The sequence below is a fragment of the Budorcas taxicolor genome, chromosome 8, assembly GCF_023091745.1.
Source record: "Budorcas taxicolor isolate Tak-1 chromosome 8, Takin1.1, whole genome shotgun sequence".
In the NCBI taxonomy this organism is placed as follows: domain Eukaryota; kingdom Metazoa; phylum Chordata; class Mammalia; order Artiodactyla; family Bovidae; genus Budorcas; species Budorcas taxicolor.
Genome location: NC_068917.1, coordinates 85,723,239 through 85,749,357, shown reverse-complemented (window position 1 = coordinate 85,749,357; position 26,119 = coordinate 85,723,239). Strand labels below are relative to the sequence as shown.

At 38.8% G+C, this 26,119-nt stretch overlaps 1 protein-coding gene across 1 annotated transcript in view; it reads left to right on the top strand.

Moving 5' to 3' along the window:
• Positions 1-26,119, top strand: part of SLC35D2 (solute carrier family 35 member D2) — a 58,277-nt gene that overhangs the window by 13,766 nt on the left and 18,392 nt on the right. The window contains exons 4-8 of the mRNA XM_052645326.1: positions 8,579-8,646; positions 14,878-14,949; positions 16,312-16,380; positions 22,179-22,281; positions 23,744-23,836. Of these exons, the coding sequence (XP_052501286.1) occupies positions 8,579-8,646; positions 14,878-14,949; positions 16,312-16,380; positions 22,179-22,281; positions 23,744-23,836 (405 nt within the window). The remainder of the gene's footprint in view (positions 1-8,578; positions 8,647-14,877; positions 14,950-16,311; positions 16,381-22,178; positions 22,282-23,743; positions 23,837-26,119) is intronic.

Below are 26,119 nucleotides of genomic sequence, written 5' to 3'. Positions count from 1 at the left end.
TCAGAATGGACTGGTTGGAACTCCTTGCAGTCCAAGGGACTCTCAAGAGTCTTCTCCAACACCACAGTTCAAAAGCATCAATTCTTCGGCGCTCAGCCTTCTTCACAGTCCAACTCTCACATCCATACATGACCACAGGAAAAACCATAGCCTTGACTAGACGGACCTTCGTTGGCAAAGTAATGTCTCTGCTTTTGAATATGCTGTCTAGGTTGGTCATAACTTCTCTTCCAAGGAGTAAGCGTCTTTTAATTTCATGGCTGCAGTCACCATCTGCAGTGATTTTGGAGCCCCCAGAAATAAAGTCTGACACTGTTTCTACTGTTTCCCCATCTATTTCCCATGAAGTGATGGGACTGGATGCCATGATCTTATTTTTCTGAATGTTGAGCTTTAAGCCAACTTTTCACTCTCCTCTTTCACTTTCATCAAGAGGCTTTTTAGTTCTTCTTCACTTTCTGCCATAAGGGTGGTGTCATCTGCATATCTGAGGTTATTGATATTTCTCCTGGCAATCCTGATTTCAGCTTGTGCTTCTTCCAGTCCAGCGTTTCTCATGATGTACTCTGTATAGAAGTTAAATAAGCAGGGTGACAATATACAGCCTTGATATATTCCTTTTCCTATTTGGAACCAGTGTGTTGTTATGTGTCCAGTTCTAACTGTTGCTTCCTGACCTGCATACAGATTTCTCAAGAGGCAGGTTAGGTGGTCTGGTATTCCCATCCCTTTCAGAATTTTCCACAGTTTATTGTGATCCACACAGTCAAAGGCTTTGGCATAGTCAATAAAGCAGAAATAGATGTTTTTCTGGAACTCTCTTGCTTTTTCCATGATCCAGCGGATGTTGGCAATTTGATCTCTGGTTCCTCTGCCTTTTCTAAAACCAGCTTGAACATCAGGAAGTTCACGGTTCACATATTGCTGAAGCCTGGCTTGGAGAATTTTGAGCATTACTTTACTAGCATGTGAGATGAGTGCAATTGTGAGGTAGTTTGAGCATGCTTTGGCATTGCTTTTCTTTGGGGTTGGAATGAAAAGTGACCTTTCCCAGTCCTGTGGCCACTGCCGAGTTTTCCAAATTTGCTGGCATATTGAGTGCAGCACTTTCACAGCATCATCTTTCTGGATTTGAAATAGCTCCACTGGAATTCCATCACCTCCACTAGCTTTGTTCGTAGTGATGCTTTCTAAGGCCCACTTGACTTCACATTCCAGGATGTCTGGCTCTAGATGAGTGATCACACCATCATGATTATCTGGGTCATGAAGATCTTTTTTGTATAGTTCTTCTGTGCATTGTTGCCACCTCTTCTGCTTCTTTTAGGTCCATACCATTTCTGTCCTTTATTGATCCCATCTTTGCATGAAATGTTCCCTTGGTATCTCTGATTTTCTTGAAGAGATCTCTAGTCTTTCCCATTCTGTTCTTGTCCTCTATTTCTTTGCATCGATCGCTGAAGAAGGCTTTCTTATCTCTTCTTGCTATTCTTTAGAACCCTCACTTAACCTCAATTACCTCCTTCCAGGCCCTATCTTACCTGCAGTCACCTGGGGTCTAGGGCTTCAAGATGTGAGTTTAGAGCAGACACAGTTCAGTCCAAAACAGCACATGTGCATGTTGTTTCTTTGGGAGACTTATCACGAAGTGAAACTGCTGACTCCTAGAGTGAGCGTATTGTCACCTTGAAAAGATAATGGCAAACTGTTCTCCCAAGTGGTTATACCAATTCACACTCCTGACAAAAGTGTATGAAAGTCCCTATTGCTCCTCATTCTTGCCGATGCTGGGTGTGTAATGACATCTTCTTGGCTTTTATTTGCATTTCCCTGGTTATTAATGAAATTGAGTGCCTTTTCATTTTTTAGTGCCCATTTGGATATCCTCTTCTGTGAAGTACTTGTTAAGACTTGTGCCCATTTTTCTGTTGGGTTTATGTCTTTTTCTTACTGATCTGTGTAGGAGTTTAAAAAAATATATTAATGATAGTCCTCTTGTTAGTTATTATAGCATTACAAATACATTTTCCCCTTCTGTGACCTGTCTTTTCATTTTCTTTATTATATATTTATCTTGTATTTCTTTATCATGTATTCCTTATCATGAAAAAGAATCTTAATTTTAAAACAGTTATATTTCATCAGTCTTTTCCTTAATAATTAATCACTATTTTTCTTACTTAGGAAATTCTTCCCCATCCTGAGATTATAAAGATATTTTTCCAGATAAAAAGTATATTGTTTTTCAGAATTAGGTTTTTAATCTGTTTGGAGTTGATTTTTGTGAATGGTGTGAGGTAATGGTCCAATTTCATTTATTTTTTTCCAATTAGGTACTCAGTTGTCACAGAATCAGCTGAGAAGTTTATCCTTAATGTTGTGCCACTTATATCATGATGCTGTTGTTTCTGGACTCTCCATGCTTTTCCGTTTGTCTGTGTTTCTGCACTCTTTCCTCACAGTCATAATTACTATTGCTTTATGCAAAGTCCCTTGTGGCTCAGCTGGTAAAGAATCCGCCTGCAATGTGGAAGACCTGGGTTTGATCCCTGGGTTGGGAAGATCCCCTGGAGAAGGGAAAGGCTACCCATTCCAGTATTTTGGCCTGGAAAATTCCAGGGACTATACAGTCCATGGGGTTGCAAAGAGTCGGACACGACTGAGCGACTTTCACGATCCAAAGTCTTGCTGTCTGATAGAGCAAGTCTTTAGCTCCCGAATTCCTGGTTCTTCACATTTTTAGATGAATATTAGAAGCACATTGTCAATTTTCAGGGAAAATAACCTTTATGGATTTTGATTGGGATTGCATTGAAGGTCTAAAGCAATTTGGAGTGAATTGACATCTTTATAGTGTTGCATCTTATAATCTATGTACATGGTATATGTAAAAGTGAAAGTGTTGGGCACTCAGTTGTGTCTATCTCTTTGTGACCCCACAGATTGAAGCCCGCCAGGCTCCTCTGTCCATGGAATTCTCCAGCCGAGAACACCGGACTGGGTTGCCATTCCCTTCTTTAGGGGATCTTCCTGATCCAGGGATCAAACCTAAGTTTCCTGCATTGCAGGCAGATTCGTTACCATCTGAGCCGCCAGGGAAGCACATACTCCCTTTCCAATTGTCCTCAGTAAAGTTTTATAATTTTCTCTATATATGTGCATGTGTTAGTTGCTCAGTCATGTCTGACTCTGCAACCCCATGAACTGTAGCCCTCCAGGCTCTTCTGTCCATGGAATTCTCTAGGCAAGAATACTAGAGTTGGTTGCCATAGAGTTCTAATATTTTTTGTTAGAAGTAGATTTTGTTGTTGTTATTGTTGCATATATCATTTAAGCATGGAAATTTCCTAGTGTCTAGTGTTAGGACTCTGCAGTTCCATTGCAGATGGCACAGGTTTGATCCTTGGTCAGGGAACTAAGATCCCAAATGCTGCAAGGCATGGGCCAAAAAAGATTATTTGGAAAGTTAGAGGTGTGTTGACTTAAAATTGTTCACAAACCTTAAATTTCTGAATTGTAGTTTATTCAGTGGGAATTTTTAGGACTTCAAGCCTGGGAGGCAGCATCTCAAGTAATTGTGAGAGATCTTCTCTGAAGAGTTGAGGCAGGGAGCTAGGACATACAGGAGTGTGCAACAAAGTGAAGATCGTCTGAGCTTCAAACAATTACTGTTAATTAAAGAAAACCAAATATGTTAACTTTAGGTATATAGCAGTTTTCTGTGTACAAGAAGATGCAAAATCTGGGCTTGGAAATCATTCCTTTGATATGCACCTCAGCTATCTGGGCCAGTATCCTGTTTTCATGTCCCAAATTTCCTTAAGTCTCATGTGGGAGCAACTGCAGTCTGATGGCTCCTATATGGCAGGTTTTCTTTCCTTCCTGAGTTCCCTTAGGCCTCAGCAGCTCACCATAGGCTGTGGCTGCACAGGTGGTGGCTGCAATAGCTGATGACCTTTGTTTAGTGATATAGCATGAAATAGCCCATTTCTCAGGTGCACATGTTCATCTTTCTTTTGTATATTGTTTTTGTATCTGCAACATTCTTTCATTTCTTTTACTTGCTTTCTTGTATAGCATAGGACCTACAATTCAGTGTTAGAAATGTAAATACTGGGCATTTTTGTCTGATCTCAAAGGGAAAACTTTTAATATTTCGCCATTAAGTATGTTGTTTGCTGGAGGTTTATTTGAGATGCATTTTGTCTATGTTCTAGTTACCTTTTGCTGTTAGGACATAGACCCTACCTCTGGATGGAAAGTGAAAGTGAAAGTGGTTCAGCCGTGTTTGACTCTTCGCGGCTCCATGGACTATACAGTCCATGGAATTCTCCAGGCCAGAATACTGGAGTGGGTAACCTATCCCTTCTCCAGGGGATCTTCCCAACCCAGGGATCGAACCCAAGTCTCCCACATTGCAGGCAGTTTCTTTACCAGCTGAGCCACAAGGGAAGCCTACCTCTGGATGGAAGGGAGTATGAAAGTCACATTTTTAAGAGTATGTGAGAATGGAGATACTGTTACAGCCATTATCTCTGATTATGGATTTGTCCATTTCTCTCAGTATTTGTTAGGTTATTTTGTTTTGTTTTCTGTATTTTGAGACTGTATGATTAGGTGCCTAGGTTTTCTTTTTTTTTTTTTGTCCCACTACACAGCATGTGGGAATCTTAGTTCCCTGACCAGGGATCGAACCCATGCTCCCAGCAGTGGAAGCACAGAGCTCTAACCAGTATAGGTGCCTAAAATTTTAAGTTAGTTAAACCTTCCTGGTGCATTAAAGTGTTTAATTGTACGAGGTGGAACTCTTGTTTCAGTTCTTTCAGTGTTTCCCTGGAATCCAAAACAGGCATGCCTAACTTACCAAATTATAATGGTGAATGTATTCTCCCTGTCAACAATGCAAGGACTTTCACTCCATTTCTTTTTCCTCCCAACTTATATGCTCTTGCCACTAAGTGCTTTAACACTCTAAATCTCATAATACATTTTCATTTTCTTTTAAGAAAATGTCCATTTATATTTACTGCTTCCTTTGTTTTTCTTTCCTTTGTGGATCTCACACTTGCTGTTTTCCTCCTGACTCTAACTACCTTCTTTAGAATTTACTGATGGTCTGCTTAAATTCTCTTCATTTTTGTCTGAAAAAGGGAAAAAAAAATTCCTTTGTTTTTGAAATATATTCTTGTTTGAATTCTGCTTTGGCAGAGCTTCAGAGATGTAATTCTGCTATCTCTGGCTTGCATTGTTTCTCTCTGGGTTTCTGTTCCCCCTTTATTTTTGACCTAGGAGTTCCTCACTATCTTCCTAGCCCTTTCATGCCTTATGAAGGCTTTAAATTATTTTACCTAGCATTTTTAATTGTTTTCAGCAGCGGTATTAGCACAATAATTTTGCCCATGGTTACCAAAAACTGGAAGTCAGTACTGCCTTTATTTTGAGTTCTATATGGTAGTAGGGGCAACTGATTCTCTTCAATACCTAAGAACCTCTGAAACTGTAATATCACCAGCTGTATGGTTGAGTCCGGAGAAGGCAATGGCACCCCACTCCAGTACTCTTGCCTGGAAAATCACATGGATGGAGGAGCCTGGTAGTCTGCAGTCCATGGGGTCGCTAAGAGTCGGACACAACTGAGTGACTTCACTTTCACTTTTCACTTTCATGCATTGGAGAAGGACATGGGACCCCACTCCAGTGTTCTTGCCTGGAGAATCCCAGGGGTGGGGGAGCCTGGTGGGCTGCCGTCTATGGGGTTGCACAGAGTCGGACACGACTGAAGCGACTTAGCAGCAGCAGCAGCAGCGTGATTGAGTCAGTTGTACACTGTTAACCAGAACATTGTTGACCAGAAAAAAACACACAACCTGAAAGTTGAGAATTATGTTTTATTCTGAAGACAAAACGAGGACTTAAGCCCAGGAGGCAGTCTCTCATCTGAGATAGCTCTGAGAGAGTGCTCCAAAGAGGTAAGGGAGGAGCCATCGTATGTAAAAATTTTTGCAACAAAGATTAGGCAGTTGGAACTTCAAAAGATTACTGTTAATTAAAACTGTGTAGTCTAGGTTATGGTTTTTCCAGTTGTCATGTATGATGTGAGGGTTGGATGATAAAGAAGGCTGAATGCCAAAGAATAAATGCTTTCTAATTGTGGTTGTGTTAAGGAGTCCAAGCTTGCTTTACTTGCCACATAAATAAATAAAAAGTAGGCCAATAAATCCAAGAGATGAAGCATTGAGACAAGGAAGGGACTTTATTTGGGGAGCCAGCTGCCTAAGAAGACAGGCTAGGCCTCAAAATAACTGTCTCGTTGAGGCCTGAATGCCAGGTTCTTTTATGGATCAGAGATGGTGGGGAGGTAAGGAAACAAAGTAAAAAGACCATTTAATTCTTGCAAATATCTCCTTGAGTGGCAAGCTTCAGGCAGGGGGATGTGTTAGTTTCACTTCCTTACACCCCTTCACAAATCAAATCCCTTATACTGTGGAAGTGACAAATTATACAGTGGAAGTGACAAATAGATTCAAGGGATTGGATCTGATAGACAAAGTGCCTGAAGAACTATGGACAGAGGTTCATAACATTGTACAGGAGGTGGTGATCAAGACCATCCCCAAGAAAAAGAAATGCGAAAAGGCAAAATGGTTGTCTGAGAAGGCCTTACAAATAGCTGAGAAAAGAGAAGCGAAAGGCAAAGGAGAAAAGGAAAGATATAACCATTTGAATGCGGAGTTCCAAAAAATAGCAAGCAGAGATAAGAAAGCCTGTAAAGAAACAGAGGAAAACAATAGAATGGGAAAGACTAGAGATCTCTTCCAGAAAATTAGAGATACCAAGTGAACATTTCATGCAAAGATGAGCATAGTAAAGGACAGAAATCATATGGACTGAACAGAAGCAGAAGATATTAAGAAGAGGTGGCAACAGTACACAGAACTATACAAAAAAGATCTTCATGACCCAAATAACCACGATGGTGTGATCACTCATCTAGAGACAGACATCCTCGAATGCAAAGTCAAGTGGGCCTTACAAAGCATCACTACAAACAAAGATAATGGAGGTGATGGAATTTCAGTTGAGCTATTTCAAATCCTAAAAGTTGATGCTGTGAAAGTGCTGCACGCAATATGCCAGCAAATTTGGAAAACTCAGCAGTGGCCACAGGACTGGGAAATGTCAGTCTTCATTCCAATCCCAAAGAAAGGCAATGTCAAAGAATGCTCAAACTATCGTATAATTGCACTCATCTCACATGCTAGTAAAGTAATGCTCAAAATTCTCCAAGCCAGACTTCATCAGTACGTGAACTGTGAACTTCCAGATGTTCAAGCTGGTTTTAGAAAAGGCAGAGGAACCAGAGATCAAATTGCCAACATCTGTTGGATCATCGAAAAAGCAAGAGAGTTCTGGAGAAACATCTATCTCTGCTTTATTGACTATGCCAAAGCCTTTGACTGTGTGGATCAAAACAAACTGTGGAAAATTCTTAAAGAGATGGGAATAGCAGACCATCTTACCTGCCTCCTGAGAAATCTGTATGCAGGTCAGAAAGCAACAGTTAGAACTGGACATGGTTAGACTGGTTCCAGATCCAGAAGGGAGTACATCAAGGCTGTATATTGTCACCCTGCTTATTTAACTTATATGCAGAGTACATCATGTGAAATGCAGGGCTGGATGAAGCACAAGCTGGAATCAAGATTGCTGGGAGAAATATCAACAGCCTAAGATATGCAGATGCTACCACTCTAATGGCAGAAAGTGAAGAGAAACTAAAGAGCCTCTTGATGAAAATGAAAGGAGAGTAAAAAAGTTGGCTTGAAACTCAACATTCAAAAAATTAATGTAAGAGCATCCAGTCCCATCACTTCATGGCAAATAGATGGGGAAACAGTGACAGACTTAATTTTGGCGGGGCTCCAAAAATCACTGCAGATGGTGGCTGCAAGCATGAAATTAAAAGATGCTTGCTTCTTGGAAGAACAGGCTACATTGTTTAACCTTGGTAGATATTTATGTATTCTAGGCCTTTAAGACAAAGTAATGCGGCCAACATACACAGCTTTATGAAAACATCACTAACTATTTGACACGTCAGTGAGATATGAACCTTTGTCTTCATCCAGAAAAGTGCTTATACGCCTAGATAGCAGAAGTTTGCACACTTTTTCAATGGCTTTCTGAACCTCATCCATGATCTATATTTATAGAGTTTATAAACTATAAGCACCCATCCTCAACTCACCAACCTAGCTGGAGGTCTCTGCCCAAGAGAGGTGCTTGTTCAGAGCTTTGTTTTAGGGAAATGGTCTACTAATATGGGCAAGGCCAAAATTTCTGTTTCTATCCACCTTCCCCACCACCACCAGGATTGGGGATATCACTGCATACCTATTTTTTGATCACATGGAGAAACTTGTATGTGTTCTGGATTCTGGAAAATTCAATCATTGGAAGGAAAGGAACTCTGAATGATTTGCTTTCTAATGGGGATTGAGTGTCACCATCTTTATTGATGAAGGAAAATGTTATTGGAGTTCTAACCAAATATTCTTTCTTTTTTTTTTTATTGAAGCTGTTTCCTCTGCCTCTCCTCTACGTTGGAAACCACATAAGTGGATTAGCAAGCACAAGTAAATTAAGGTAGAGTGCAGAATAATGGTTCATTGTCAGTTCTTCACTAGTTTCCTTTTAGTGTCACAGAGATAAACTTTGATTTTTCAAGATATTGCTTGGGCGATATAGAAGATAATAATATTTTATAATTTAAGGAAATAAGGTAGTTTTGAGTTTGATAATGCTTTAGAAATGTTAAAAAGCTGATATAGTTTTCTTTATGTCCAAGTCTGAAGATAGAATGGGAGATCTGTAGAAATCAAGATAGAGAACATATGATTTTCCGGGAAGATTCATTTATACGAATGTGGTTCTGTGTAGCTTTTGATTCCATCACAGTTTTATAAAAGCAGGAACACTCTCAGTTTTTGTGTCGTTCAAGTTTGGTATGAGGAAAAATTAATGACAGATTTTATTTTCAAGTATGTGATACATATTTCTGAAGTGTGCATCTGCATTTACTTTATGGTCCTTTGACTATAAAATAGGGACTTTGTTAATAGTCCCTATAAAAATGAAAATGGAAGTGTACAATGAACAAGTCATCCTATAAATTGGAAAATGTGGTGTGAAACATGTAGCCTAATGAATACACATTCGGGTCACGAACCTTATGAAAAAGATGTGAATAATGAGAAATCAAGTTTATGCAAAGGGTGACAGAAGTGGAATAAAGTCTGTTAGCACAGGAAGAGTAGAGAAGAGGCAGGTAGGAAGTAAACCAGAAGGAGAAAGTACATAGAACCTGTTGCCTTTCACTCTTGTTTGCAAAGGGCAGATTGTGGTGGTTGTGAAAAACAAAATGTGCAATCCTGTTTCTGATTATACCTTTTAGTTGTTTCTTTCTGGGATTACATCAACCAATTTTCCTTAATTTCCAAATTTGTATTAAAGCTTCCTGTGGCAAGTGCTATTGCTGTATTGCCGTGTAACCCCTTGGCCTGTCTCTGAGCCCACTTGCAGCGTGGGAGTGCCTTCAGTTACCCTGATAGCTGCCCAGCTCTTGCACTGGGGGTCTGGGTAGATGAGGGCTTCTTTTTTTTTTAGTGATCTAGGAACATCTTTATTAGAGGTGTTCTTCAATACTTTTCTGCATGCGTAGCAGAAGAGGAAGATGAAGGCTTTCAGCAAGTAAGACTGAGGAGGAAGGAAGGAAATTGCTTATACATGGTGTCATCTGGTATGTTTCTGTCTCCCCTGTTTTCAGTAAACTGGAAGTTGGCTCTAGAGGCTTAGTCAAATTCAGATTCAGTTTTTCAGGCAAGATCAGTTTATTAGTGATGTTGGGTTCTTTCTTCTGCATCACCTCATAGGGCACATAATGTTTTATCCCACTTTTAATGATAATTAATTGATCAAAAATTCTATCTTTAATGATTTTAAGGGGTCAGTCTGGTCCCTTCATTAGAATGTTCCCCATCAATTTTTTACCTAATGAGGTTAGCACACATTGATGATCATTGTGTAGATCCATTATTTCATTACAAATTGAAAAATGATGATTTTCTAAACTATATCTCCCCTTCTGCAGTTTTAATCTAAACTTCCTCAGTTCAGTTCAGTCCAGTCGCTCAGTCATGTCCGACTCTTTTCGACCCCATGAATCGCAGCATGCCAGGCCTCTCTGTCCATCACCAACTCCCGGAGTTCATTCAGACTCACGTCCATCGAGTCAGTGATACCATCCAGCCATCTCATCCTTTGTCGTCCCCTTCTCCTCCTGAATACAAATTTCCATTCACCATTTCATACAGGAAAGGCAGGATAAAAGCTTTATTTTTAAGCAGCCAGAGTAATAAACCAGTGTTGTGTCACCTTCAGTAGTGAACTGCTGTTTTTTGTTTGTTTTGTTTTTTATCAGCATTATTAACTCATGAATTGTTATTTACAAGTCCCATATGAGATACGCACTTTGCAAATATTTTCTTTCAGTCTATAGCTTGCCTTTTCATTCTCTTAACACTGTTTCTCAGAGCAGGAGTTTACATTTTAATGACATTCCACTATCATTTTTTTTCTTTCATGGATTATGCCTTTGATATTTTATCTAAAAACTCATTACCAAACCAGGGTCCTCTAGATTTTCTCCTACATTATCTTCCAGAGGTTTTATGTTTTACATTTAGGTGTATGGTCCATTTTGAAGTTAAGTTTTGTGATAGGTATAAAGCCTGTCTCTAGATTCAGTTTTTTGTTTTTGTTTTTTTTAACATGTAGATGTCTGGTTGTTTGAAAACCATTTCTTGAAAGGCTGGCCTTTCTCCCTTGAACTGTATTTACTGCTTTGTCAGAGATCAGTTGACTCTGTTTGTGTGGGTTTATTTCTGGGCTCTCTATTCTGTTCCATTGAGCTATTTGTTTCATTTACCTAATGTTTTAGTTCATTATATGCATCTTTTGATGCTTAAATTGTATCATCTCAGGTCAGTGGGAGCTCTTAGAGTTGACTCCTATGTTCTAGGACTCCAGTAGTCTTTAAATTACTTCCTTGCTTCCTGGCACATGATGTCCAGGTTTATCAGACTTTTTCTGCCATTTCTCCAAGGGTCCCCTACTTATTTTTGTTATAAGATTGAGGCCATAGTATGGGTGCTGGATATATTTGGAAGGAAGGGCTAACACAGTGTCCTGATTAATAACATACAGTGTATGAGAAAAAGAAAGACCAAGATGCCTTCATGGTTTTGGGCCCGATTAAGTGCCATCAACTGGGTCCATACCTGGGAGTGGGATTGCTGAGTCATATGTGTTTAACATTTTGAGGAACTGCCAAACTATTTTCCAAAGTGGCTGTACCATTTTACTTTCCCATCAGCAATGTATGAGGGTTTCAATTTCTCTACATTCTTGCCAAATTTGTTATTATCTGTCTTTTTGATTATAGCTGTTGCAGTGGCTGTGAAGTGGTATCTCACTGTGGTTTTGATTTGCGTTGCCCTGATGGCTAATGATACTGACCACCTTTTCATGTGCTTATCAGCCATTTATATGGCTTCTTTGGAGGAATGTCTATTCAAGTCCTTTGCCTATTTTTAATAGGGTTATTTATCTTTTTATTATTGAGTTTTAAGTCTTTATATATTCTAGATACAGGTGCTTTATTATGTACATGATTGCAAAATTTTCTCGTATTCTGTGGATTGTCTTTTTACTCTCTTGATGGTGTGCTTCGAAGCACAAAAGTTTTAAGGTTTTAAAAATTTAGTTAATAATTAAAGTTAAACATACCTAATCTAAACATTTTAACCATTTTTAAGTGGACAGTTTATTACATATATCCACAGTCTTGAGCAACCATCACCACTACCTATTTCCAGGAAGTTTTCATCATCCCCAACAGAAATTCTGTATCATTAAACAATAATGCCCCATTCCCCCTCCCCCCCCAGCCCTGGTAATCTGTTTTACTTACTGTCTCTATGAATTTGCCTGTTCTAGATATTTCATACAAATAGAATCATACAATATTTGTCATTTTATTACGTCCAGTTTATTTCAGTTAGTGTGATGTTTTTAAGTTTCATCCATGTTGTAGCATGTATCAAAATTTCATTCCTTAGTAAGATTGTATAAGATTCTACTGTTTGGATCTATCACATGTTCTTTATCTATTTATAAACATTTACATTTTGGTAAAGTCTGATATATCTATTTTTTGTTATTGTTGCTGTGCTTTTGGTATTGTGTCTAAGAAGACTTTGCCTGATCCAGGGTCATAAAGATATAATCCTATTCTTTCATTTAAGAGTTTTATGTGGCTCCTGCTGCTAAGTCACTTGAGTCGTGTCCGACTTTGTGCAACCCCATAAAGGGCAGCCCACCAGGCTCCCCTGTCCCTGGGATTCTCCAGGCAAGAACACTGGCGTGGGTTGCCATTTCCTTGTCCAATGCATGAAAGTGAAAAGTGGCAGTGAAGTCGCTCAGTTGTGTCCGACCCTCAGCGACCCCATGGACTGCAGCCTACCAGGCTCCTCTGTCCATGGGATTTTCCAGGCAAGAGTACTGGAGGTGCCATTGCCTTAGTTTTCCTATATTTAGGTCTTTGATATATTTTGAGATAATTTTTTACATATAGAGTGAGGTAGGGGTCCAAAATCATTCTTTTGCATATGAGTGTTGAGTTGTTTCAGTGTTATTTATTGAAAGACTGTTATTTCCCCATTGCATGGTCTTGGTACCCTTGTTAAAAATTAATTTAACATTTTTAATTAATTAGAAAGATTTCTTTCTTGATTCTCAATCTTAATGCTTTGATTAAATGTTTAACTTTAAACCAGTACTAGATAATACTGAAAATTGTAGCTTTGTAGTAAGTTTTGAAATTGGGCTCACCAACTTTGTTCTTCTTTTTCAAGATTGTTTTGGTTTGTTGGTTTTCTTGCATTTCCACACTGATTTTAGAATTAGTCTGTCCATTGCTGGATGAAAAGGTGGTTGAAACTTTGATAGGGATTGTGTTGAATCTATAGATTTATTTGAGAAGTATTTCCATTTTAACAACATTAAGTCTCTGTTCCATAGCATGGAGTGTCTTTCCATTTAATTTTCTTTCATCCTTTAACAATATTTGGTAGTTTGTAGTGTATTCCAGTTCTTACACTGCTTTTGTTAAGTTACTCCTAAGAATTTTTTTCTTTTTGATGCTATCATAAATGGAGTTGTTCATTTCCTTTTTGAATTGCTCATTTCCTTTTTGGGTTGCTCATTGCTAGTATATAGAAGTGCAATTGATTTTTGTATATTCTGTTTCGTGCATACTTATTTCATTTGTTCTAATAATTTTATGGTGGATTTCTTAGGAGTTTCTAGATATATATATATCATCTGAAAATAGAGACAACTTTCTTTTCTTTTTTCCAAACTATATGCTTTTTTTTTTTTTTTTGGACTAATTGCCCTATCTAGAAATTCAAGTGCAATATGAAATAGATGTAGTGGTGAGAGCAAACATCCTAGTCTTATTCCTGATCTTAGGGGAAGAACATTCAGCTTTTTACTATTAAGTATCCATATCTGCTTTTATTTTATTATTATTATTTTTTCTTTTTGGCCACAATGTACAGCTTATGGGATATTAGTTCCCTAACTAGGGCTTGAACCCATGTTTTTGGCACTGAGAGTGCAGAGTCCAAACCACTGGACAACGAGGGATTTCCCTTGCTGCTTTTAAAAGGCATCATCTAAAAGTATTTTTTTGAATTTAATGGAAAATAATGACTTTTAAAAAATCTTGCTTTGAAAAAGGCCATTCAAACCAGTCTCATAAGACATCTTTAAGTATGGATATAAAGTTCCTGAAAATTCTTTCTGCACTGCTCTCTGGTTGTTGTGGGAAACCCCTCTGAAGGTCTGGTCAGGAGGAGCTGCCCCCTCTCCCTTAAGGTTCTGACTTTCCTTCTTTAGGTCACATCTTCTGAGAGTCACACTGGAAACAGATGGAGGTGGGTTTTTCCAGCCCTGGCAGTCTGTGGCTGTGCATTGAGCTGTGTCCTGGAATCTCTGGGTTTTGAGTGAAAGGCTCATAAGTATTTTTAAAAGGCAGTGAATGTGGCCTTCTACATAAAGTTTTTGGGGAAAATTACCCATAACTTTATCCTATTTTAAATATTCACTTTCAGTCTCTTTCTGTACATAGAATGTATCTTATTACAGTTGTAGGCTCTACATAGTTTCGTTACCTCCTTGATTTATTTAACGTTTGTTTTCTAAGAGTGGTCAAGTTTTATATTATAGGATTAGTGCATAAGGTTCCCTCAAGTGGATTTAACCCGAATTTGTTTGATCATTGCCTTGTCTGATATTTAGATTGTTTCTGATATTTTCCCCAAAGACACTACTGCAGTGAACATCTTTGTGCACATCAATTTTTTCTTTTCTCTGGGTTATTATCTTAGGGTAAGTTTCCTAACAAGAAGTGATTAGATCCGAGGTTAGGACTGTCCATACTTAGTCCTAACTTGTTTTGTCAAAGGGTGTATAGGTTCACATTGCATATAATCTTTTAACACAATCTTTGTAGTTTCAACACTTTGTAGTAGTCAGACAGTATGATATTTTGAATTGCTAATAAGTAAAAGTGGCATGAAATTATTAAATTTCCATTTCTTTTTATTATTTTATATGACTTAGTAATATACGTGGTAATGAAAGTTAACTCTTTATATTTAATTTAGAAAATTAATGGGCTTAATTGAAAATGTAAAACATTAAAAAAGTACTCGGTGTCTGATGTTATTATACTTGATTCTTTTCTGACAGCTTGCCGATGTTCACTGTGCTCAGGAAATTTACCATTCCACTTACTTTACTGCTGGAAACCATCATACTCGGGTGATTTTTTTTTTTCCTCTCTTCCTTTGGTGTCCTCTCCCCACACGCCCACATTATTTTTAGCTAGCAAATTCTCAACATCTAGTCATCTTTACAAATAGTTGGTTTGAAGTGCTTGTTGAAATAACTTAAGGGCCAATGGTTTATTCATTTAAAAGCAGACTTCTATTTCCATGATTTCTTAACATGTTATGAGTGTTTTTTTTTTTAAGAAAAGTTATAATTTTATAATTAGACAAATAATATGCACTTGTAGTAGAAAATTCTAAAAAAACCAACCCCTGCAAAACAGATGTAAATCTGTTTTCTGAGCTGAATGGAATATACACTGATTCTGGAATGGCAAGGAAAAGTTGTCCACATGTATAGGATGTATGCTATACTATAGTAGGTGTGCAGGAGATCGGGGAAATTCATTCTGATGCAGTAATTATGATGTAACGTCAGAATAAATTAATTCTTATAATGTTGGTTTAAAATTTTCATGTAAAGATATTCAGGTTGACTCTAAAATGGTGATTCTTGGTTTTGCTGTGGAGATTACTAAACAATGAAATTAGGATGATGGTCCAGTGTTCTAAGCTTTACTATTGAATTTTATCTTAATCTTTGGATGCTTGATAAAAGTATAAACCAACTAGACCTACCAGCAGGAGCTCTTCTGCTTTTTTTTTTTTTTTTTTAATTGAAGGATAATTGCTTTACAGAATTTTGCTGTTTTCTGTCAAACCTCAACATGAATCAGCCATAGGTATACATATATCCCCTCCCTTTTGAACCTCCCTCCCATCTCCCGCCCCATCCCACCCCTCTAGGTTGATACAGAGCCCCTGTTTGAGTTTCCTGAGCCATACAGCAATCTGTTTTACATATAGTAATGTAAGTCTCCATGTTACTCTTTCCATACATCTCACCCTCTCCTCCCCTTTCCCCGTGTCCATAAATCTGTTCTCTATGTCTGTTTCTCCACTGCTGCCCTGTAAATAAATTCTTCAGTACCATTTTTCTAGATTCCGTATATATGCGTTAGAATACAATATTTATCTTTCTCTTTCTGACTCACTTCACCTTTTATGCATTTTGTCCCAGCATCTCTCTAGTGAGAACAGAGAAATACATTTATAATTAGATTAAGACAAATACTTAAGAAATAGAGTAAATTTGGTTTGATTTACTAATCCATTTAATGTGCTTTTAGTGCTCTTTTTATATAAAGCATTGTCCATTAGATTTTATGATAGCTATAAAACAGTTAACAATGTCTATTCTCAGTTTATTTAAAAGTATAATTTGTATTTTTCCTCTCCTCCTCCTTTTCTTTATCTATCTACCTATCTACCCTCCACTATTTATTTATTACAGGAAACAATATTCCTTGAACATCATTGTCAGTGTCTTTGCCATCATTCTTGGTGCTTTCATAGCAGCTGGGTAAGACTTTGGACTATTTCTGCTCAATAACTCCTTTGTGTCTTGACAACAGGCCTGGCCCTGTCCTCATTTTTCATTTTCCATCTGGTTGCAGTTGAATTGAACAGCTAAGAGACAAATCTGTTGATGTTAGTGGAACCTCCATATATTACTGTGAAAGTCAAACTGAGTTCCAAGTTGGCCAGAACATTTCCGAGAAATATGTATAGCGAGCATTACAAGATATTAATACAGCTTTTCTTCGTAAAAGAAATGAACTGTGTACTTTTATTACTGAATGTTTGTCTTCAATATAAAAATTTTACCAAGAGTTTTGAGATGTTCTTAGGCTAAGAATATAACAGATTTATAAAGCCCTTATATGCTGATTTGTTTTATCCTCCAGTAATGACTTAGCGGTCAATATTTCCAAGGGTGGAATACTCTCATTAAATGTATTTGTATGTTTGGGACATGAGCCAATACCAGTGTATGACTGCTATCTTATTCATTAATAAGTCTGACCAGGAATAAGAACTTCAAGTTTGCATCTGAAAGCAGGCACTCAGACTCCCTTTATAGCACAGTGTTTAAAGTATGTGTGTAGTTACTTTTCTTGGGTTGGAAACTTAACCCTCCTGTCTGTTAGCTCTTTCTTAGCCTCTCTGTGCCTGTTTCCTCATTTATGATACATTTAGCTATTTGTATCTGAGGCTTTTGCATCTGTGGATTTAACAAGGTATGGATCAAAAATATATATTTTTAATTCTAGAAAATCCCCAAAAGCAAAACTTGAATTTGCTGTGCACTGGCAACTATTTACATGGTATTTACATTGTATTAAGTATTATAAGTAATCTAGAGATGATTTAAAGTATATGGGAGGGTGTACATAGATCAGGGCTTCCCTCGTGGCTCAAATCGTAAAAGAATTCACCTGCAATGCAGGGGACCCAGGTTTGATCCCTGGGTCAGGAAGATCCCCTGGAGAAAGGAATGGCTACCCGCTCTAGTATTCTTGCCTGGAGAATTCCATGGACAGAGGAGCCTGGTGGGCTACAGTCCATGGAGTCACAGAGTCAGACACGACTGAGAGACGAACACCAACAACATAGGTCACATACAAACTTTGCACATTGATTTATATAAGGGGCCTGAGTATGCACAGATTTGGGTTCTTCATGTGGAGGGGTTAGAGGTGTGGGGTCCTGGAACCAATCCCCTGTGGATATGGAGGTACAACAGTAATCGAAGAGAAAAACCTACATGAAGTGAAGGGAAGAAAGAAAAGGTTGGAGGCATTTCAGTTAAACTAGTTTCATTAACTCATTTAGAAACAAGAGTTCTGGATCATCAATTGCAAATTAGTGGTGTGGGCTACAGAGCCAGGATGTCTGGAACCTTATTCTAGTCTCCTCACTTGAAGTGAAGTGAAGTCACTCAGTTGTGTCCGACTCTTTGCGACCCCATGGACTGTAGCCTACCAGGCTCCTCTGTCCATGGAATTATCCAGGCAAGAATACTGGAGGGGGTTGCCATTTCCTTCTCCAGAGGATCTTCCGAACCCAGGGATTGAACCCAGGTCTCCCGCATTGTAGACAGACGCTTTACCGTCTGAGCCACCAGGGAAGTCCCAGTCTCCTCACTTACCAGCTGTATAACTGAGAACAAGCTACTCAACCTCCCTGTGTCTCAGTTATTTTGACTGTTAAGTGAAGATTAGAATAGCATCCCCCTAATACAGTCACTTGTGAGAATTAAATGTAATAGTGAGCCAGGATTCACTCTAATTTATGGCTGAGTCCAACAGAAACATGTTGCAGCATTTACTGTATGCCAGGCATCATTCTAAGTGCTAAAGAATCTAGCAGTTAATAAAACAGACAAGAATTCTTACCTTCATGGAGTTTCCATTCTAGTAGACGGTGACAGATATTAGCAATAATAATGATGTTTATTATTGCTATATTGCAAATAGGGGAAAAAGTGGAAACAGTGACATATTTTCTTTTATTGGGCTCCAAAACCACTGTGGATGGTTACTGCAGCGATGAAATTAAAAGGCGCTTGCTCCTTGGAAGAAAAGCTATGACAAACCTAATAGCGTATTAAAAAGCAGAGACATCACTTTGCCAACAAAGGTCCATATAGTCAAAGCTGATTTTTCCAACAGTCATGTACCAGTGTGAGAGTTGGACCATAAAGAAAGCTGAGCGCCAAAAAATTGATGCTTTTGAACTGTGGTGCTGGGGAACACTCTTAAAAGTCCCTTAGACTGCATGGACATCAAACCAGTCAATCCTAAAGGAAATCAACCCTGAATATTCATTGGAAAGACTAACGCTGAAGCTGAAGCTCTAATGCTTTGGCCACATGATGCAAAGAGATGACTCACTGGAAAATACCCTGATGCTAGGAAAAATTGAAGGCGAAAGGAGAAAGGAATGGCAGAGGATGAGATAGTTAGATGGCATCACCAACTCAATGGACATGAATTTGAACAAATGCTGGGAGACAGTGAAGGACAAGGAAGCCTTGTGTGCTGCGGTCCATGCAGTTGCAGAGAGTGAGACATGACTTAGAAACTGAACAACAAATTATTGTTATAAATGTGTTTAGTCGTTTACCTAGGCCAGGGTTTACTATTTGAATTTTTATCTGTAATTTCCTCTTCTCCAATTCTAGCTATGTCTGAGCTGGCCTGTTTGGTTTCATTGCTGCTCCAGACATTAAGCAGCCACACTGAGAGCCTAAGTTTTGGTCATGAAGACTTTTGTTCAAACAGAATAAGATACATAAAGTAGCTAAAAATGGGATTTGTTCTATTGAAAGTGCCTTCCTCCTCCAGGGCTCTGAGGTCTCCACTGGGCCTCCTCTCTTTTCTAGGTTTCTTGGAGCTCAGTTTGAAAACCACTGACTTAGAATCATTGAAGACTTTTACAAAAATTAGTTTATAAAAATGTAAGTCTTTGATGAAGAATGGCAGTTCAGGTACTGTGTGTGTGAAGGCACATTTCCAGAAGCGGTTAGTAGGAATTCAGCTCATATGTAACATATGTGATAACTCTAAAGAGCTGAAAGGGTAAATAGTGTTTCCTGAAACATCTGACTTCTACCCAAGAGCCAGCTTGGAGTAGTAATCCTCGACTTTTTCTTTGCTCAGCACCCACAGAATGGATAACCTTCTTATGGGTAATGAGTGCAGTCTTAGCTGCAGGCCAGCTGTAACCCCACCTTTCTTTGCTGTCACTCAAATTAATTCATCAAATGCAAGTATAGATGAGCCAGTTTGGGCTGCTGTAACAAATAGACCCCACATCTTGGTTGTTTAACATACCAAATATATTTTCCCCCTATTCCACGTACATACCAACATCAGTTAATGCTGTGGGGGTGCTCTGCCCATTAATAGCTACTCAGGGACCCAGGCTGATGGAACCTCTGCCTCAAAGGGGGTTTTCTTTCTCATCAAGAAAGGAAGAAGATGTGTGGGGAATTGTACATTCACTCTCCAAAGTTTTCCCCAGAAGTGACATGTGTTACCAAAGCATGGCCAATAACAGTTAAAATAGAATATCTGTGAACACCCCTAAATGACAATCCCGAGGGTTAACCATGACTCTGCCCCCATCTATAACACAAGTAAATTCTTCTCAAACTTCTGTGCTTTCACAACTGGCCTAAACAGATGATGTTGGGAATTCTTGGTCCCCCTCAAGTAGGAGATGTGAAAACTCCAAGAATTCCCCTAAGGCTGTCTGAGGAAGTAAGTAAAATACTTCCTTTCCATTCCTCTGGAATCTTCAGGTTTTTGCCTGTTCAACTCTTTGCCATCCTAAGGATGGCAGATTCTTTTTTTTTTTTTTTATTGATTATACAAAATCCTTATTTTATCTACACTGTTTTGCATTTTCCAGATAATTCAGTTTAGACTCTCAGGAGCTTCCATAGAATCTTGTAACATATGCCAGTCCTCTGTAATAAGCCCATCTTCTGTGCAGGTTCTACTTTACACTGAGCTGAATGGGGTAGGCACGATTTGGAAAACTCTCCTTTGAGAGTTTCTATTTTTGTGATTGAACCACAGAATTCTGATTTACCATGATTTAAAATTATAATGTCACAAATATATTTGTAGGTAAGTAATACCAATGGAAGCTTCAGGCAAAGTCTGGTTTAATTTGCATTCCAATCTTGATGCACTTTTTGCATATTTCCCTCTTTTTGGTTAGAAATAATCTTATTTTGATACTGAAGGGGACAAGGATATGCCACCCCAAAATGTGCCACATTGACATAAATGTTATTTTGAGTTGAAGGCAATTGAGAATCAACAAGTGTGGGAAGAGTTCTCTGCCTTCCCCTTTTCTGCATAAAAGTAGACCATAAATTTCCCTTTGTGAAGGTGTCCCTGGTCCTTAGTCAGAATAGGAAAGCAGTTCTTATCACCAGACACAGAGAGTCAGCATCAAGATGAGTCAGCATAAGCAAACCTTATTAAAATAACCCTTATCTTCCATAAGTTTCCTCTATATATTTCCCAGTGCCTTTTCCACAATTTATTTATTCCTTGAAGCTCCCACCCTCTGCTATGTTTATGTGGTATATAAGCTCCATTGTCTAACCACCTCCTTGAGTTTCATTTCTTTTCTGTGAACTCCTGTGCATGTAAAATATTTAATATGATTTGTATTTTTTTCTCCTGTTACTCTATTGTCAGCTAAATTTGCAGGCCCCCCAGATACTGACCCAAAGATGATAGAAGAAACCTCCTTGACAATATATAATTCATAAGTATATTATTCATACTTACGAATTATGACATGGGTGTGGTACTGTTTGCAAGGTCAAGTGCAGGTGATGAATCATATCTGGGCTTAGCTGTTGGTTCCTCTCCTCCCTTTGCCATATTCCCCTCAAATATGTTTATACTAGTGTTGTTTATTTAAAATGGAAATGGAAGAGAAGGCTTCAAAGAATGGGGAGAAAGAGGCCTTAGAGGAGTTGCAGAGGACATCTGAGAAGGCAGTGGCACCCCACTCCAGTACTCTTGCCTGGAAAATCCCATGGACGGAGGAGCCTGGTGAGCTGCCGTCCGTGGGGTCGCTGAGGGTCAGACACGACTGAGCGACTTCACTTTCACTTTTCACTTTCATGCATTGGAGAAGGAAATGGCAACCCACTCCAGTGTTCTTGCCTGGAGAATCCCAGGGACGGGGGAGCCTGGTGGGCTGCCGTCTCTGGGGTCACACAGAGTCGGACACGACTGAAGCGACTTAGCAGCAGCAGCAGCAGAGGACATGGACCCTGCCTTTCCTTTTTGATAGACAGGATAGTGAGGATACTGGTGGTAAAAGTGACTGTTAGGGGACCAGATGGAAGTGTCAGTTCCTCCTTTGACCTCTTTGGCCTATCACTGCCCGGCTGTCTCCAGAGGGCTGTACTCGGGATGGCTCTGTGTACCACAACAAGAAAAGCCACAGGTGGGTTGAACAAATCACTCCCCTTAGGAAAACAAGGCTCATGCTGATTTATTAGCAAAAGAAGGGCTTCCTAGTCAAAGGAAGATGGTTAATGTCCGTCTGGTTTTAAGCTGTTATGATTAAGTTGAGGCTTCCTGGTGGCCTGATTTTGTTCTTGTCTGGAGGCAGGGGAGAAGAATCAGCCATTCACCGCCACACAGGGGGAAAGTATGCCAGAGAAAAGGCAGTTTTACCAGCACTGCAAATGGATTTGATCAGGGAAAGATAAAACAGAAGGCCTCTGAGGCCAAGCTGTGAGTTTCTGATAATCATATTCCTTTGTATTCTCCCTCCCAGTTCTGACCTTGCTTTTAACTTGGAAGGCTATATTTTTGTATTTCTGAATGATATCTTCACGGCAGCGAATGGCGTTTACACCAAACAGAAAATGGACCCAAAGGTACCAGACTTTCACTTCTTTGGCTTTTAGGCTTTGTCATCTGACCCCTGAAATAACATGAAAAAATAAACTTGTAAAGCGGGCATGTAATTTAATTTACATGTTATGATCTATAGATTACTAATTTCTTTTAAATTATACTGTGCATAGATCTTGTTATTCCTTGTCATGCAAAATTTGGGGTGAAAATTAGGTAGGAATGGAAAAACAGGCACTATTTTGGGTGCAAAGAAAGAATGCTACATAGAAAGGGGATCATTTTGAAAGGCAAGGTAAAACTAAAAGTTTTTTTACCATCACCATCAGTGATCAAGTAAAGTCAGGGGTATTCTGAAAGCACCTCTAATTTGAGAGTCTGGAGATGTGGGTTACAGATACAAGTATTGCTGAAGAAAGTGAAAGTGAAGGTCACTCAGCAGTGTCCGACTCTTTATGACCCTATGGACTCTAGTCCACCAGGCTCTTCTGCTCATGGAATTCTCCAGGCAAGAATACTAGAGTGGGCTGCCATTCCCTTCTCCAGGGGATCTTCCTGACCCAGGGATCAAACCCATGTCTCCTCCATTCTTTATCATCTGAGCCACCAGGCTGACAGGTTAATGTGACTTCACTTCTCCAAACCTCAGTTTCCTCCTCTGTGGAGTTAGATCACTGGAATGGATAAATGATAAGGCCCTTTCATGAGGGGCGGGTGGGCAGATGGGCTTTCCTCCCATGTGGCTGCCCCTGGGTTGGAGCTCCAAGCCCTTACCCCCACCCCAGCTGTGCAGGAAGCTCTGGAGGATGGGCCAGGCATATGTTCCTTTGTTCCCAGTTCTTTGTGTTGACTGAGGATGTTTGCTTTGATGGACAGGCTTATTCCTATGAGCTGTTTTTTATCTGCACTGTATTTTTCATTTATTTTTTAATGGCAGGTTTATGTAACTGGGTTTGTTGCCTTTTGAGAATCAATATGTCACCCTGTATGGAAAGTGGTGGATGTAGTCTCTTTAATGAAAATTAAATTTATGCAAGATTGAAAACAAGATACCTGGTGTTTTAACCCTGCTGTTCCTTAATAGAAGGAACAGATGTTTTTAAGAAGTTTTGTTTATATTAGCATTTTTAATGCTATTGACTTTGTTCCAGACTTCCTGTTCTGAATAGCATGCTTTAAAAAAAAAAAAGGAACAATTAGCATGTTGAAGATTGGTGGAACCTTGGAGTCCATCCAGCTCCATCCATTTTATATCTCATTTTTTTGGGTAAAACAAATTTTTTTTAAAAATCACAGTATACTTGAAGCATTTTATTTTATGCCAGAAGTTTGCTGAAAATATTCAAATACAGAACTGGTCAGAATGTGTATTCTAACTCTGCATAAGTACATGGTTGTATAAATAGCTCCAGGCGAATAAATGGCTCCAGGAAATCTGACGCTTTATATTTCTAAAATTGAGTGGAGTTTTCTTGGCTTTTGCAGGAGTTAGGGAAATATGGAGTGCTTTACTACAATGCCTGCTTCATGATTATCCCAACTCTTATCATTAGTGTCTCTACTGGAGACCTTCGACAGGTAAGCTGATGACAGTCATTCATTCTTACATAGCAGTCTTCACAATTTTAATATTTAACCTGCAGTACTCACTAAAATAAAAAGTGTATAAAGGAAAAAAGTGTTTAAAGGTAACTAGGATTTCCAAAAGCAAGACGTTTGATATCCTCAGTAATACCTTTGGCACTTTCCTTTCTTTGCATTTGTCTTTAAATCCCTGGGAAGTAGCAGGAAGTAGTCAAAAAAACTCTGGCCTTGAAGCGTTTAGCAAGACAACAATAACTAAAATCTGGGGTTTGAGTCTTCCTTTCCCCTTTGTTGGTGTGAGGACCCTGGGAAAGTTAATTAACATTGAAAGGGATTTTGATAGTTTAAAAAATGGATTTACTTATTTATTACCTTTATTATGGACATTTGGAAACATACACACAAAGTAAAGAATGATTTGATGATGGATTTTAAAGCTAATCCCAGATGTCATGGCATCTGCCTCTAAATATTCCAGGATCTGGAATTTTGAGGTCTTGTTCTTTTGGTATTTGCCCTGTTCACTTATCTGTTGCATACTTGTCAGAGACAGGTAAATTAGCAGAAGGATATGAGGGTCAGCTGGGGCCTGTGGGTATCTCTTAGGTAGGGTGGATGTTCACCCCGTAACATCCACAATGGCCACCTTGAAATGTGCTGGCTCAGAAGGTTGCCAGACACACCACTTGAAGTTCATGTGAGAAACAGGTGTGCTAGGCAAAACCCTTGTCCAGTGTGGCCTCTGGCCTCTCCCACAGATGCCCACCCCACCCCCTGCACCAGTAGCCAGGCATTAACCCTCATTAATCCAGTTGTTGCTAGGCTGGGGTGGTGTTTACAGCCCCCCTACCCCTGCCACCACAGCAGACGTTTACCTACCATATGACAGCATTTCTGCATTTAGCAGCATGGTTGTGTGGTGCACACTGATTGAGCATCAGTGCCCCTTGTTGCCCGCCAGGGGTTTGAATGACTTCAGAAGGCTGCATACTCCTGGGGACTCCTGGGGTGAATATTAGGGCTTCTTGTTCCTTCTCAGAACTATACTTTCTCCCTTTTCTGATTCCTTTCTCAGAACAAGGGAATAGTGGACTGGCTTAGTAGCAATGTCCCCAGGGGTAAACACCCATTTCCATGTGTTTATATTGAAGACTACCAAGAAACACCAGTTTTAATATAGGAGTCTCAGTTTGTGAACCTGGGCCTCACTGTTAATTCAGAATATTGGAAGTTAAAGCAAGTGTCTTTATTAATAACGAACAAGGGCAGAATATCTAAAAACACAGTACTTATTTTTCAGTTACCATTAGTTAAACCAATTTAGTGCCAGCAGCCTTACATAAACAAGATGAAATTATGAGCCCTCAATGAAGTAGTCTTTTCGTTATTATAAAAATGAGTTTTTCTTTTGAGTCTCTGGAATTCATCTCTTCTGAGATTCTGATGCTTTATAGCTTTTCAGATATATATTTATTTCTAAAGTATAAATCTAGAAACTCTTAGAACACTTGATTGAAACTAAAAGCTTGTTTCACCATAGAAACAATGTTATGAATGGCATAGTGACCAGAAACTGAATTTTAGGCACCTTTTGAAAATAGACTACGTGTATTATGTTAATAATTTATAACAGTATTTCAATAGGAATATGTATTTCTACATTCAAGTTATTGACTTACAAACTTATAGCCTGGTGCTTTCAGAAGTTGCCACCTGCTGTAATTATTATTATTATGCAGAATTATTATAGTTTCTCATCTAATAATAAAAATAGCTAAGAATTATCGAGGAATCATTCTATCAGACATTGTTTGAAACAGTGTACATGAACTGTTTCATTACATTCTCACAATAGCCTGAGGAGAAGGTATTATTAATTATCCCCATTTTATATGCAAGGAATCTAGGGCACAATATTTAAATAACTTTCTAAGGAAAGTAGGTGAGAGATCCAAGAGGCTGTCTTGCTCTAGAAACACACCCTCTGCTGTAATCTCAGTTTTTAAATTTGTATATTGAAAGTGTTTGTTTCTTTCCTTCATGTATGAAAAAGCATGACCTATCACTATAGCTTAGAAAGTATAAGAGACCTTAGATTTTCTTCAGCTTACTCAATTCTAGTGTTCTAGGAGAATATTGTATTCCTATTCTGACTTTCCATGCTGGAGTATCTCAGTATTTACCCTATCTAGCCTCTTCCATTTGATCAGTCTCTTAAGATTTCAAACAGAAGTTCCTATAGTTACCTTAGAGCCCAAGCAATGATAACTATTCTCT